The sequence below is a fragment of the Stegodyphus dumicola genome, chromosome 3 (genome assembly GCF_044657685.1).
Source record: "Stegodyphus dumicola isolate Sdum_Otavi_A_Nest chromosome 3, ASM4465768v1".
Taxonomy (NCBI): Eukaryota; Metazoa; Arthropoda; class Arachnida; order Araneae; family Eresidae; genus Stegodyphus; species Stegodyphus dumicola.
The window spans coordinates 34,397,347-34,414,531 of NC_140770.1; the positions used below are offsets into that span (position 1 = coordinate 34,397,347).

At 27.6% G+C, this 17,185-nt stretch overlaps 1 protein-coding gene across 2 annotated transcripts in view; it reads left to right on the forward strand.

The window, feature by feature from the left end:
- Window positions 1-17,185, forward strand: part of LOC118186397 (dynein regulatory complex subunit 11-like) — an 84,874-nt gene that overhangs the window by 33,821 nt on the left and 33,868 nt on the right. For both annotated transcript variants that reach the window (XM_085812753.1, XM_085812754.1), the window contains 4 exons: window positions 8,753-8,824; window positions 8,909-8,984; window positions 10,117-10,262; window positions 11,074-11,189. In XM_085812753.1, the coding sequence (XP_085668879.1) occupies window positions 8,753-8,824; window positions 8,909-8,984; window positions 10,117-10,262; window positions 11,074-11,189 (410 nt within the window). The remainder of the gene's footprint in view (window positions 1-8,752; window positions 8,825-8,908; window positions 8,985-10,116; window positions 10,263-11,073; window positions 11,190-17,185) is intronic.

The window sequence follows — 17,185 nt, forward strand, 5'->3', positions numbered from 1 at the left end:
CCTTCACTTTTCTTTCGATACATATCATATTCATTATTAAATATAAGTCAAATATATTTGAAATATTTAAAAACTTAAAAGAGAACCCTTAACTTTTCTGTCGATATATATCATATTCATTATTCATTATAATTCAAATATATTTTAAATATTTAAAAACTTAAAAGAGAACCCTTAACTTTTCTGTCAATACATATCATATTCATTATTAAATATAAGTCAAATATATTTTAAATATTTAAAAACTTAAAAGAGAACCTTTAACTTTTCTGTCGATATATATCATATTCATTATAAGTCAAATATATTTTAAATATTTAAAAACTTAAAAGAGAACCCTTCACTTTTCTTTCGATACATATCATATTCATTATTAAATATAAGTAAAATATATTTGAAATATTTAAAAACTTAAAAGAGAACCCTTAACTTTTCTGTCGATATATATCATATTCATTATTCATTATAATTCAAATATATTTTAAATATTTAAAAACTTAAAAGAGAACCCTTAACTTTTCTGTCAATACATATCATATTCATTATTAAATATAAGTAAAATATATTTGAAATATTTAAAAACTTAAAAGAGAACCCTTAACTTTTCTGTCGATATATATCATATTCATTATTCATTATAAGTCAAATATATTTTAAATATTTAAAAACTTAAAAGAGAACCCTTCACTTTTCTGTCAATACATATCATATTCATTATTAAATATAAGTCAAATATATTTGAAATATTTAAAAACTTAAAAGAGAACCCTTAACTTTTCTGTCGATATATATCATATTCATTATTCATTATAAGTCAAAAATATTTTAAATATTTAAAAACTTAAAAGAGAACCCTTCACTTTTCTGTCAATACATATCATATTCATTATTAAATATAAGTCAAATATATTTGAAATATTTAAAAACTTAAAAGAGAACCCTTAACTTTTCTGTCGATATATATCATATTCATTATTAATTATAATTCAAATATATTTTAAATATTTAAAAACTTAAAAGAGAACCCTTAACTTTTCTGTCAATACATATCATATTCATTATTAAATATAAGTAAAATATATTTTAAATATTTAAAAACTTAAAAGAGAACCTTTAACTTTTCTGTCGATATATATCATATTCATTATAAGTCAAATATATTTTAAATATTTAAAAACTTAAAAGAGAACCCTTCACTTTTCTTTCGATACATATCATATTCATTATTAAATATAAGTCAAATATATTTGAAATATTTAAAAACTTAAAAGAGAACCCTTAACTTTTCTGTCGATATATATCATATTCATTATTCATTATAATTCAAATATATTTTAAATATTTAAAAACTTAAAAGAGAACCCTTAACTTTTCTGTCAATACATATCCTATTCATTATTAAATATAAGTAAAATATATTTGAAATATTTAAAAACTTAAAAGAGAACCCTTAACTTTTCTGTCGATATATATCATATTCATTATTCATTATAAGTCAAATATATTTTAAATATTTAAAAACTTAAAAGAGAACCCTTCACTTTTCTGTCAATACATATCATATTCATTATTAAATATAAGTAAAATATATTTGAAATATTTAAAAACTTAAAAGAGAACCCTTAACTTTTCTGTCGATATATATCATATTCATTATTAATTATAATTCAAATATATTTTAAATATTTAAAAACTTAAAAGAGAACCCTTAACTTTTCTGTCAATACATATCATATTCATTATTAAATATAAGTAAAATATATTTTAAATATTTAAAACTTAAAAGAGAACCTTTAACTTTTCTGTCGATATATATCATATTCATTATAAGTCAAATATATTTTAAATATTTAAAAACTTAAAAGAGAACCCTTAACTTTTCTGTCGATATATATCATATTCATTATTAATTATAATTCAAATATATTTTAAATATTTAAAAACTTAAAAGAGAACCTTTAACTTTTCTGTCGATATACATAATATTCATTATTAATTATAAGTCAAATATATTTTAAATATTTAAAAACTTAAAAGAGAACCCTTAACTTTTCTGTCGATATATATCATATTCATTATAAGTCAAATATATTTTAAATATTTAAAAACTTAAAAGAGAACCCTTAACTTTTCTGTCGATATACATAATATTCATTATTAATTATAAGTCAAATATATTTTAAATATTTAAAAACTTAAAAGAGAACCCTTAACTTTTCTATCAATACATATCATATTCATTATTAAATATAAGTAAAATATATTTTAAATATTTAAAAACTTAAAAGAGAACCTTTAACTTTTCTGTCGATATATATCATATTCATTATAAGTCAAATATATTTTAAATATTTAAAAACTTAAAAGAGAACCTTTAACTTTTCTGTCGATATATATCATATTCATTATAAGTCAAATATATTTTAAATATTTAAAAACTTAAAAGATAACCCTTAACTTTTCTGTCGATATATATCATATTCATTATTAATTATAATTCAAATATATTTTAGTATTTAAAAACTTAAAATAGAACTCTTAAATTTTCTCCTCAACAGGATTTACTGTTTATTAGCCTAAGAAGCATTAGCCTGTTAGTCTCGAAACGGCATTTTGCATTGAATCACTATAAACGGCTGTATCACTTTTCAGATTGTTGCCGCCAAATATTATCGCCCTGTATCATATTTAAAGAAATTAAATAATGAAGAATCTGCATGAGTGTATATATGTTTCTCGCTTTGTGAAAAACAACGATACCTAGAGCCATCAAATTTTGAATAGAGTAGTCTTCCACCCGAGTATGGACACCTGGAAGCCCGAATCTTGAATTTCAAATTTGTTTTATTATCTATTTCATATTTTTAAACTTTAATAACGAATTTTTAATTAAAGGACTCAACGATTTCAAAACGAGCAGCGGGAACACACTGTACGGAATAAAATATTTTAAATATAATAAAATATATAGTAAAATAAATCTCCAGCGCAAGACGGAAATTCTAAATATATGCTATTTTTAAATATTTTTAGCCCAAATGCTCTCGAAACGTGCATGTCTGTGTAAATGAAAAAAGTGCCCCTTTGGGTGTGTTATAAAATCTGAAAGCTCTCAGAACTGTTTTTCTTTATTTGATTTGATAAACAATGATTCTGTTTCCAAATTTTTCATTTTTATCAAATTCCTGTAAAATTTTGAAAATGCACTGTATGTTATGAGTCCCCTTTAACCGCAAAATTATACACACACACACACATATACTATATTCAAAACTAATGGAACAAATTTAAAGGGATAATAGAACAACCTGAAGCAAACACTATTCGTCATAGAATGCGTACTCGCACATTAAGTAGTTAGCGTTGAAAGCTACCTTCTATTTCCAAGTGCACATTATCAAGACATAGACCTCTTTCAAGTATGTGCATAAAAAAGCAGTGACCATCTATATTATTTTTATTTTTATTTTATTTTTGTACCAAGTACATTTTCATGCATTTTGTTTGTAGGTCTGGCGTGTATTTGTTTCTCAGTCGATGGTTTCCATATTCGAAGTTAAATTCATAGCGTGCCCAAGTTGTCTCAAAAAAACTCAAGTAACTTTTAGCTAGCAGACTCTGATCTCATTTCTTTACCTCCCTCCTTATATCTTCAGCTAATTACCTTAGCTCAAGATTTGATTACATCAGTGTCTTTAATGACCTTATTTTCGCGCGGACACATCACGCTCCAGGGGATTCCATGCCGAAAACAGTAGAATCATGATTTACGCACCATCTTTAGAATACCTGGAAATATGTATGTGAATAAGCAAAAAACAGACATCATCATCTTTACACTGCAAATAGATGACGTGTCTGGGATATGGCCTTTTAGCGCTTAATTGCCTGCCATGCGACGATGTATTCTATGATGAAAAGTGTTCGTTTCTGTGTGTTCCATCACGCTTTAAAGCTTGTTTCATTGGTTTTAAAACACTGTGTACGTGTATATGTGCATATAATATGTGTAAGTATACACTGTGTCCACAAAAGTCCTTACCCAACCTTTGTTTTTTCAACCATTGGTCGTAAGCATATAATTCCAATTACGATGTTGTTTGAAATGATGTAAATATTTTTATTTTGGCATTTTTATATTTAAAAAACGAATTCTATAAAAATTTCAAAATCTAACTTCTCATACAGTCTTTTGATCATTATACGTATATTTAGGAAATTTTTATATTCATTATCAAAAATAAAACACAAAAAGTTTGACGTCCAATTTTGATCTAGATATTTAATTTCAAAATTTGGGAATCTGACTCTAATTTGTCTTGAAGGGTCAGTTATTAAAAAAAATAAGAATAATTTTAGAGATCGATTTTTTTAATATCATTCAATGATATTCTTTTGAGATTTACTATAGTATAATATTCAATATTCTTTATACACCATGACCCTTCAAAAATTTCTGTAATTCCAGTTCCAAATTTTTATACGCACCAATTTATGTCATATTCATTATAAATCATAAATCAAATATATTTTAAATATTTAAAAACTTTTAACTTTTCTCCTATACACAAATGTTTTTTTAATTTTTAATAAGATGCCAATACCCCATATATATAACATAATTCATGCAAATAGAGTTATTTCATGGCTATGAGGAAGTACTGAAGTCTACTAACTATTTCTATAATGCAAATTCTATAAAATTAGGTGAATGATATTTGTTTTTTGAATACAATTATATTGATTAATACTTTTCACGACAAGCTGCATAAAAGTATTCTTCACTTAATCTATGTGCATCCCCAAAATTGTTTTTTCCTAAATTGATATTTTATTTTTAGTTAAAGTACAAACGTAAACATTTCGCTCTTAAATTTGTATAAGGCATTGAATATTTTTTTATTTTATAACGAAGTATATCGGTCAGTTTTGGTTTTAAGGGACTCAAACATTTTATTTTTAATCACAAGTATAAATTTTCCTAAAGTATAGAGACCGGGGGAATGTATAAAAGTTGACTTTCATTATTTTTAAGAAAAATTATCTTTTTTAATTATCATTATATGAAAATGACAAAACATGAATATTTACATCATTTGAAACATTTTTGTAACTGGTAGTATGTGTTTACTACCAGTGACTGTAAAATTAAAGGCCAGGTAAGGATGTTTTCGGATACGGTGCATCTGAAATTCTGCTTTAAATTGTATTACATATAAGAATGAAGATACAGTTATCAAATGCAAGTGACATAGGCCTTTCTGATAATAGAAAGACAATCTATGAATTTTCTGTTGTACGGCTGATAATCTACCATCATTCTGACATAACTGTACACACATATCTTTAGAATACTGCTCTAAAATGATTACATTTTGACTAGCTACATAACTAAATTGGTATATATGTATTCTCATTTCTATCAAGTTTGAGGAATCAAATAAGAGAGTTTTATAAAATTTCATGTTTATTTCAGTTCTGTTAAATTTGCTGACACTATGGGAATGCTTGTTTTTTAAACATGACTTTCCAATTTTTTAGATTTAATCTGTCATTTTTTTTTTGTTGTTGTTTTTAGTCTGTTTTTAGCAATTTATAATAGGCTAATTATTAGCAGCTTTAGTCTATTATTAGCAATAATGTTAATTATTGCTTCAAGCACCAAAATAATTCATGCATTTTGAGTATAGCAGTGGATAAAATTAATTAAATTATAATATTTCGTACTACTTTCAGATCTCATTAACTACACCGATAATTTCATGGTTTTACCCCTGTATGGGTTCTCAGTTTCCATTTTAAATTCTATCATAAAAGCATTCTTACAAGGGAAATTGCTCTTCCAGTTCTTTGTGATATTAAGTTGGCTTATTATTATTTGTGATATCAAATAGTATTTGTGATATTAAATAGGCTTATGAAATTTAAAGTTTAGTTTCAGAAAGTTATTTCTGATGATCTAACTCCAAAACACATATTAAAATTATAGTTCATTTGATAATTGATTGCTTATATTATTCATTTTCTTTCTGTTTCACTGATTTGAACTCAAAATCGCTTGATATCTTACATTAAGTGAAATTCTTTATTTCATTTTATACTCTATTTGATTGATTTTGTTGATTTTCTTTCTTGATTTTGTTCTGCTTAATGTATGATAAAGATGGCCTTGAATTTAACTTCAATATTTTCCCTGGGGAGTTTATGAAGATGATGCCTCCAAATATGTTGATACATTGGCAAACAAAACTTGCAATGATATATCAAATGGTGTTATTTAAAAATTTTTAATTAAATGTCTTGACAGTCTTTAGTTCAAAAGTTTATTATTCTATTGATTATTCTCAGAAATGTATGATACAAAACAATTTTCAAATAACTGATCATAAAAATTAATTTTGTACCTTATATGCAGGAGAATGTTTTGTGAAAATAAATTAAAGAAAAAAAGTTTCTTTGCATGATAGAAATGCAAACTGATTGAATTTTGAGACACCTACCATTTCAACAAAGAAAGTTTTATGAAATATGATTAACAGATCTTTATTTACAATTCCAAAGATGTAAAAACTGTTTTAGTTTTCTTTAATGTACTGCTTCTTGTTTTATTGGTACTCGAATAAGAGCCTGGAAGTTCTAAGATTCAAAGAAGTAAAGTTATTTCTATATGAAAAAATATATATTTATAGCGTTCTATATTAATAATAAAATTTTAGTAATATGTAGTTTGCAAAGTCAGGAAAACTTTAATTTATGTGGATAATATTACAATGACTACTTTTTTTGTGAGAAGGAATGTTTTACAAATCACTTTCAGAGTTTTTTTAATAGGCAAACTGATTTAATATTTTTATGTATGAACTATATACATTAATAAATAGTTATTTTCCATTTTATTAACATATTAGTAAATAAATATAAGGGATCAGGATGGATGTGATATTTTCCATTATTGATTAAACTGATTCATTTAGTTACTAATCTCATTGGTGAATTTAGGTAAGCATCAAGAACTTCCAAAATTGATGTCATTCTTAGGAAGTGAGCAGGAAAAGGAGCAACACAATGGAGAAGTACATATTTGATGATATAGTGGTTGTTAAGATTAAGAACTTTTTCAGAAGATGTAAATAACCCTAATATTTCACTAACAGAAATAACATGGAATAATCTTGCAGAACTGGAAATCCTTCTGTCAACACCTTATATAGCCACAAAAAAGCTACAATCTGAAGAATTAACAAGAGATGAGAATGTTAGAAGATGTAGATAACCCTAATGTTTCACTAACAGAAAGACTGTGGAATGATCTTGCAGAATTAGAAACTCTTTTTTCTATACCAAATATAGCCACCAAAACGCTACAATCTGAAGAATTAACAAGAGGCAAGACTGGAAGAATGTGATGTTTGTTTTTTTCTGAAATGAAGGGTTTATTGCAGAAGGAATCATTTCTTCAATGAAGAAAAGAGAAACTTGTTTGCTAGACAATAAGGTCATGCTGGGTTCAATATATGTAGATCCAAAACGCCGAATTTTTTTGGATGACAAACAAATTAAAAAAGCAAAGAAAGCCATCTAAGAACTTTCATTAAGAATGAAATTATTCTCAGAACAACTGGATTATTCAAATCGGGACAGTCAAACTGCAGATATTGCAACTGAGTCTCTATCATCCTTTTCCACTGATGAATTAGATTTTGAGAAATATTTGGATAATATTGAAAAGGCTAAGGCAAAGCGAATGAAAATAAATAGAGCCTTTAGATATAAAAATGAAAAATACAAACAAGATTTATACACGGCCTTTGAAGAAATAGATAAATATGATTGCTCTTGCAAGACACTTCTTTTATAAATTATAAAAATCTATCCTGAAAAGTTAAAGTGAGTAGCCCTAACAGTAACAGCTCTTCTTCCTACTCAAGTCAGTGTAGAAAGACTCTTCTCAGTTCTGAAGTTTATCAAATCGGATCTATGGTTCTCCAACAAAGATCTCGCCGAAGTTTTACTGTTCCTTAAAAATTGATAATGCCAGTTTTTCCATTTCATAATAAATGCTAATTAATATAAAAAATTTGCTATGCATCAATTTTTTTCTGTAGCATCTATTACTTCTTTTATATTAAAAGAAATAAGCTGTACCCATATGTATATGTTTACATATATATGAAGGAGGCGGAGTCGGTCATTTTCCCTACCGACTCCACAGCCCTGCTTGCAACAATGCATTAACATGGGCAAGAAGCATTTATAAGAATTTTACATGGTAAATTTCCTAATGTTTCTGTATGAATTGAGTATGTAAACTTTTCCAATTGATGGGCAAATCAAAATTTTACAATCTTTATCTTGCCATTAGAAATTGAACAGATAAAATACATACCACCCTTTTAAGAAGCTGATTAAAGCTTTTTCAGACTGTATTCATATCATCAATACTGTTAGCACATGTAATACTGGGATTCTTTTTGTTATCACCAGAAAAATTTTAAAAAGTTTATTTTTTCAAAAAAAAATAGAATATCATTTTAATATTGTATGAAAATATTTGCTCTTAATTAATACACACACACAAGCACATATATATATTAAAAGTATCACAAAATTTTGGAGTTTTACTGGTTTGATTTCATTTCTTCATGTCTTCGTGAATTAGATTCTAAATTTCTTACTTTTTTGTCTATAACTGATTAATATATTATATAAAATATATATCATGCATGAGGTATTCTATTTTAAACATATTTAGATGAAAAATGAAAGTACTGGGAAAGACAAAATTATTGAGAATAAGAAAAAAGATGTTGACAAAAAAGAAGATGTAAGTATTATTTTCATGTAATTAATTGTTTTAATTAGTTTTCTAAAAATATGATACTACATTTTCGCTCATTTCCTGTTTTAGGGAGAATCAATCGCATATTGCCAGAAGGCATCAAAATATATCCCAGACTTACTTGAACTCATTGCTGAATACAATAGTATGTTTAAGTCATTTTAAATTTTAAACAAATATCCAAAAAATAAATTTAACATGATAACAAGGACTTTTAAAACAGATATTAATGTAGTGAACCCTAAGATAATCACGTACTTCAAAACAATATTAAATTTCTATAAAGGAGGTCATCTGTGAGATTTGGTAATGGTAATTAGTAATTCTGTATACAGCTTTTGTTTTATTGAAGGCCCGTGCAGTTTCCTAAAGGAAAATATTAAAGTTGTAATGCAATGCATCAGTTATTAAGGTCATTATATTAATAATATGATAAATTAATTACAATGATAAGTAGTAAATAATGTAGCAAAATAAATAAAACTTAGGGAAAAATATCTTAATTTTCTGAAATAATGTCAGTCTGCGGTCTTGATATTTTTTTAACCCAGGGAACCTATAAAACCATAATTGATTTTTGGAAGACTCCTACCATCATCAGGAAGGTAATAATTAAAAACGCATTGAAAATACGTCAGTAAGATTATAGTAGTTAAATTTGACAAAGCACATGAGAGCTGTGTGCCTCATGTGAAAAAAGGGAAAAAAGGTTTTATATCAATAAATAATTAATTATCAGTTTTATTAATAAATCATTTTTGTACTTAATGGAATCTTGATTATGCCAATCAGTTGCCAGTGCATGTTCGGCTCTCGATCTCTATTTGACTCCATCATTGATTCCCTTTGGTATTTCATTGAACCCACTGGAAACCCCTAGATATTAAATATTTTATTTTTTATAAGAAAATTAGGCATTTTTTTCATCATTAAATGCATATTTGAGGAAATATCATTTAAATTAAGGAGTAGTTAGCTTCAAGAATAATGTCAAAATATGACATAGTCATTTTCAGATAAGCCTGTTTATTGTTCTTTTTGGGGAAATGATTACCATAAGAGTTCCATAGAGAATGATTACCATTGTTCTTAATAATCCTGAATAGATCTATAATTAGTTTTTGTTTTCTTTTCTTGTAAACTTTTATTTGTATTGTTTCTCAAGATTTTCCCATTAACTGTTTATTTTAAATTTATACCTTAAATAATTAGAAGAAATTCTATTTTCATATTAGATACCTTTATTATTCAGAGAGCAATTTTACAATGATTGATAGGAGTTTGGGCTGAAAAAGAACCTGTGGATATTTATGATAAATATGATGAAGAAATGTTGAAGAAAGAAGCAATTCTAGAGATGGAATTATCTGTTAGACTGCATACAGATAAAATTATGAGAGAAGAACTCAGCCGCCTAACAGAAGTACATATATATTTATTACTCTATGAAGCTGATTTTTTAAAATATTTTTTTCAGTAACTTTAGTAACTTAATATGTGTTTAATTAATATAATAAAAGCTACCTAAAATGACTTCAAATGCAACTAACAAAACATTAATTTCCCATTAAGGTAGTAACCATACCAGAAATTATACTGAATTATATTTTTTGTTATACTTTAATGTCTGAAAAATTTTGCATCGAGTCCTTATTGCATCATCTGATTTAAAATTAAATTCTTTTCAATTTACACTTCATTTATGTATGAGAATTTGCTATTTTATTATTATTGTTTTAATACTGTATGACTTCAAATTTAAGCTGTGATAGGATTTTAAAATTGGAAAATTAAAAAAATATTTAATAATAGCCATCCTAGATTTTAAGCCCAGAAGGAATTCAAAATTGGAAAGTTGAAAAAAATGAAGAATTTAAATGATTTTATAATAAGTATTGATTGAAAAAAAAGCATTTTCAATTTTTTTGAATAGTTATTTATATAACTATAATAATCTACCTAATTTATTCAGTTATAAAGGTGTTAAAATATTCACTTTGCATTTAAGTTGGACCTGAATCTTAAAAAATTTGAATATGTAGTTTGGCTTAGATTCAGTATCAAAAGCATGGCTTAAATTCAAAATAATATTAATTCATATTAATTATTTATATTTTTATTCTTCATTTGTTGCATTATAATTAATTTGAAATAGTTAACTAAAGTTCTAAGCATATTTAAATACTTATAATTTTGATATTTTTCTATGAATATTTTATTTAATATAATTAAAGGCCTCTGAGAAAGACTTGGGTAAAAAAGGAAAAAAAAGCATGAAAAAGGGAGGGAAAAAAGAAAAAGGAAAAGGAAAGGGAAAAGGTAAAAAAGAAAAAGACTTGACTCCAAATAGGTGAGGATATTTTTTATTAAGAACAGGAACTTAAATTTGTCACTGTTGTGAAAGTCCTAAGCAGTTTCTCTACGTTTGCTATATTTATATTTATCTAAAATATACTATAGTATATTTTATATGATGTAAATTTTCCCACTTTTTGATTTAACATGAATTAACTTTTCTTTTAAGAATGAAAATTTTAAATGTAATAGAAGTATAGATTTTAAAATTTCGTCAAATCTTACTAATCTAAACGTATTTTCATTGCAGTGCAATAAATATCTGACAATATTTATAGTGTGCTTCTTTCATGTATATCATATGCTTTTTGATAGAAAAATTAATTATTTTCCAAGTGTTGATACGGTAACTGCACATTTCAAGAGAAAAATATTTTTGTTTAAATTCATGTGCCTAAATTTTTCACTAAACATCAATTTATAACTCTAATTTTTCTAACCATAATTTTTCACCTTTTCTTTGCAAATTTTTTTAAGTGAAATGGATTTAAAAAAAATTACATGAAATAATCTTTTTCTATCACTTTTAAGCATGCAGTGGATAATATTCTACAGATGCTATTTTACCTTAATTCTTGTAATCTATTAATGAAGTAAAATAAAATTAACATTATCTGAAATCATGGATATTATAAAATAAAATTTTAATATGGAAAGTATTTATTTTCTGAAATTATTTATATCATAAATAAATAATTCATTTGCAAGCAAAATATTAAAAAATAATTTCTAGTTACTATGTTTCATATTTGATAACACTGGAAAATTTTTCTTTCAAAGCATGGTATTGATTTAAATTTTATGATATCACATTTACTAAAATTGTGCACTACGAAGCACTGCAAATTTTTGTTTATTTCAGCAGTTAGGTATATTACCTCATATAACTTTGGTAGATTAGTATTTCTTTAATTGAAAACAGAGTCTATTTCAAATTAGAATTTAATGTGTCTTCTGTTTGTAAAATTTCATTATTGTGAATGTATTGTATGCTGGTATTTATTATAATAATATATTGTTTGGTTCTAAAAACACAGTTTCATGAAATAACATGCACAAACTGAAAATACCAGTATTATTTACTTCAACATAATGTTTTTATAACACTGTTCTACATTTTTTTTTTTTTTTCCTGTTATAGGGATGAGACATTTCTTCTGACTAAATTTAATACCCTGAGTATGGAAATACACTTTATATTCTATGATCCCCTCTTGTTTAGAAGTTACAGCAAAATTCGTATAACACTTTTAAAACTATAAGCAATATGATGCTCATATTTTGAAAATTAAGCATAATTAAAAAAACTAAAGTTACTAAATTTTCTTACTAAATTTCATCTTCTGAACATGATTATGCGGTTTATTTTCTAAGATTTACTTTTGTTTAGAAGTTACATCAAAATTCATGTTATATTTTATGCAGTATTTCATATCCCTTGTATATGATTTGACTCAATCGGTGGATAGGATACATATTCTTTATTTACGATTGTTCTTATTTGTACACAGTTCATTTATTGAACATGGATCAATCATGTTACTCGAGCAGAGCCGTGTATGCTGCGTGTATTCTTAATGATGGTTTATTTATCTTCAAAATGTTCAGAAAAAAATTGCTACGAAACTTTCAGATTCGGCTTTATTAAAATATTAAAGAGATTACAGTCAAAAGTCGTTAATCCGGACTCTCGGTACTTCGGCGATTCCGAATTATCGATTTTTCCGGATTATAGATCATCAGTTTAAATCTCGTAAGAGGCATGCAGAAATTCTAAAATTAAAAATATGAAACCGTAATTTATGAAATAAAGAACAATTATGATCTAAAGAGTATCAAAATTTACAAAAAAAAAAAAAAGCTTAATATTTATTTGTTTACTTTATTAAACATTTCTTTCAATGTAAGTTGTTTAAGTTGCTTCGTTTTATGTGATAATACTTTCTCTTTAATTCTATAAACAGACATAATTTCTTGTTCATTTACAAAGTTCCGCTGTTCAAGTCCCGTTAATTGCTGTGCCGAGAATACCGACTAACTTGTCAATCGAAATTTTTTCGTTTTTACTAACCTCTCTATCACATTCTTCATGTCTTTATCCATCTTTTGCAGCAATTCCACTTTTTGTTTGATGGACATCGAAACATACTTTCGTTTTGTATGATCCTTTGGGAGCTCCAGAATCGGAAATTCTGTTTGACATAATCGAAAGTTCCAGTTTACTTTTATAAAATTGCTCTTACAGTCTGCAAAAAATAATAAGCCGGATCCAATTCGAAGATTAAGGAACAACGCAATCATCAACATTAACTGAAATAGATAATGAGATAATTTTAATTTATACCGTCTGTTATACATAAAACGCGCACGCGAAAACGTATTCTGCGCTTGCGCATACGTAAAAGGTCTTACGCGCACGCGTAAACGCCTATGCGCATGTGTCAACGCGGCGCATGCCCAGAAAGTTTTTAGCTTTGAGGTCCGGATTATAGATCATTCTGGATTATGGTTGTCCGAATTAACGACTTTTGACTGTACTCTTATTTTAAGGATTCAGAATAACTTCTAGAAATTTTACAGCTTGAAATGATCGATATTTTCAGCTGTGTTGGTAAGAAATCTATTTCTCATGTACTTTGATCAGTAACGTAAGTGGGCTGAAGTGTACCGTATAGCTCCACAGTAGGGTATTCTTTTATTCTGTATACGCTGATTTTCCATGTTTCTGTGCTTGTTTTGAGTACCTGCAACCTCCTCCCTCTGCATGGTAAGGTTCAGGGGCAGTATTTAGAAACCCTGGTTAAAATTACCCTTTTTTAATGTATCGGATGATTATTTTCTGCGTATTTTCATGTTCCAGTCTTTTCAAATGACTCGTTGTGCATATTGGCATGTTACTCTTATGTTGCCAAACACTTAATATTCACTCACTTTCAAATTAATAAAGAATAAGCACTTGTATGAAACAAATTTTGTGTAGTACGGTGTAATTTACCAAAAATATAATGTAGGTAAGTTTTAATCAGGTAATATGTAAAAACATTGATTTTCATGTTTTAAATTTCCAAAAGTAAAACCCAAATTTCTGTGTACCAAAAAATTTAAGACCTAAGAATTTACTATCATCTTATTAAAATTCGTGTAGGTTTATTTTCTGCCAATAAGTCAATTATCACATGTTTATTTCGTAAACTCGAATAGACTCTATGATGTTTATCGTACTCTTTCGCAACATGTTTAATTTTTCTTTTCCATTAGAAAAAGCAATAAATTCAAGTACTAGCTGCATAGAATTTTCCCCGTAGCTAACATAAATATAAGCTAGCGTATTTCCCAAAAAGACCAAAGCAAAAAATAAACCCTAGCATGATTTTTTCAGGGTAAAATAAGCCCTATTCCTAAAATAACCTTAAATAAGATCATCAGTCACAGAGGCGCCGTATTGCCGAATGCCGAATGACCAAATTCAGATGCAACAAATATGCAAATTTGCTACAAATTGGAATCTTCTATATTCAATCTACGTCTCTTTAGCAACGCACGTTCAGCACTTTATTTAATGATAAATTTAAAGGTTAAAAAATTTTGATGCTCAGGTAAAATGATTGCAAAAAGAAAGAGCTAATCCGTTGAATACAAGAAAGGAATTGTAAAAGACTATTAGAAATCTTACAGCCTTCTACAAAGAGAAGAAGTTGGATCTACGAATGGTCTAAAACTGGGGATCAGTTACAATAACCTTAGTCAACAAATCGACGGGGAAAATACCAAGAAGCGTTAAGTGTGGATCAGGTCGGCAACCATTATTTCCTGAATGGACCACATCATCTCTGAATGCATTTGCTGACAGAACAAGCGTTTGCTTGTTCGCAGGGCTAATATTCAAGCTTTATTGAGATTAATTTGCCCTTGCAACGACACCACAGCTAGACATATCGCCAGACGAATTCAAAGTATCACAACACTGGGTGGATGGATGGCTTCCTTCATCGGTATGAATTGTCTCTAAGAAGATCGTCAACATCGTTCAAATTGGAAGATAGCGAAGTGATTAAACATGTACTTGCAGTCAACTGCTTCGTTGATGGCATTGACTTTTCTAAGTAACAGCATGATTTCTATGGATGAAAAGGCAATGTTTATGGGCAAAGGGTCTCGAACTACAATCGATAAGAGGACTGCCTTTGCGATACACATTCCTTCCACTGGTTACGAAAGTGCACCCATTACACTTATTTTAGCCATTCTTCTCGATGGAAAGAAACCCTCCCCCTTTAATCATCTCTAATGGCAAGAAAGAGAAAATCGAATCTCAGGTATTTATGTTTTTGAGATTGAAAAACTTTGGTGCACCCAAGTAGCAATAAGAAATGGGTCGATTTATTTCTACCACTTGTTTTGCAAGAGGGCCAATAGATATGCTAGTGTGGGATTCTGTGAACACTCACCAGGCTAAACTACTGAAGAACTGCCTTTGAGAAAGAATTGGTCAAATAATGATTCCCGCAGGAGTGACTGCATATCTCTAAATTCTTGATATTGCGATAAACAAACCATTTTGAGCACAGGATTCAATAACTACATTGAAAATATAATGAAGACAAATCAATGAGGAAACTTTGTGAAGTGCAAGAAGTCCTTACTTGGGTGAAGAATACATAGGATTAAAATAACGGGCAACTGTGTTGCCGATGCCCTACGAGCAGGCTACATGGACAAAAAAACTCGTTTGAGGAGAGTTCTATTACTCAACGTAAGGGGCTAGGGCCAATGGTCTTAAGAGAAAATGAAGTCGCAAAAAATTCAGCCTGGAATTCGTGATTTGGAGCCAGAAGTAGACGATATAGCTGTATTAGAATAAATGATTTTGTTCATTTTTTGAATGTTTGAACTTGAATAAATGTATTTCTTGGACCTAAAGGAATGTGTTTCTTGAACCTGAACAAATGTTAATTATATTGCGTGAAAAATAAGGCATGCCCTGAAAATAAGCGTAGCGTGTCTCTTGCAGTAGAAATTAATGTAAGACAAGGTCATATTTTCGAAGAAACAGTAGTTTCATTCAGAATGTCTTGCATGCTGACTTTCGTACCCATCCGCTGATAATATGAGCACTTTATTGCAATTAATTAATCAACGAACCTCTAGTATAGTTTCTAATTTTTAGAGGTTTTTTCCATATTATAACACAAAATGAAGCAAGTTTTGTTTATTCTTCACTGCAACAAACATCATATATTGTGGAGTTTCACAACATATGATGATTGATCACACTATGTATAACAAGGGAAAGATAAAAGATATTCATTACCTACGAAATGCAATGAGATAATGATGCTTATATAAATTTTATCTTGAATAATTTCTGTTAATGTTGACTTAATAATATTTAACTAAAGACTGATTAAACCACTGTATTTAAAAATGTTGCATCTTCAAATTTGGTGCTGAAAAACATGTTTACATTATGTAGCAGTTTTCTTATTACGTATTTCTCCAAAAGTTTAAGTTCTATGCTTTATTAGCTTGGTGTTTCAATTTTAAATGACAAAACTTGAAATCATTGTTAGAAAATAGCATTTGGTATCGGAATTTAAAGAGAAATACTGGTATACAGGGTATCCATATTAATCATCAGAAAACAAAATTAAATTGAAATGTATTTTTATGAAGTAACCGAAAATAATTTATATCGATAAAATCTTTAGTTCAAGGAATTTCATTTGTTCTACTTTTTTTTAGAATGACAATAGAAAACGTTTTTAGAATGACAATAGGGAACTTGTTTGTTTACAGACAAAAGGACGTCATGCAGTGAAAAAGCCAATGTGCGTTATGGGAAACCGAAATCTCCTATAACTGATTGTTTTCAAGGCGATTTGGGCATGAATTTCATAAACCCCCATCAACGGAACAATCAATTAAAAGATGGTTAAAACAGTGTCGAGGAACCGGACATGTTTTGCGTAAAGGAGGTTCAGATAGGTCAGA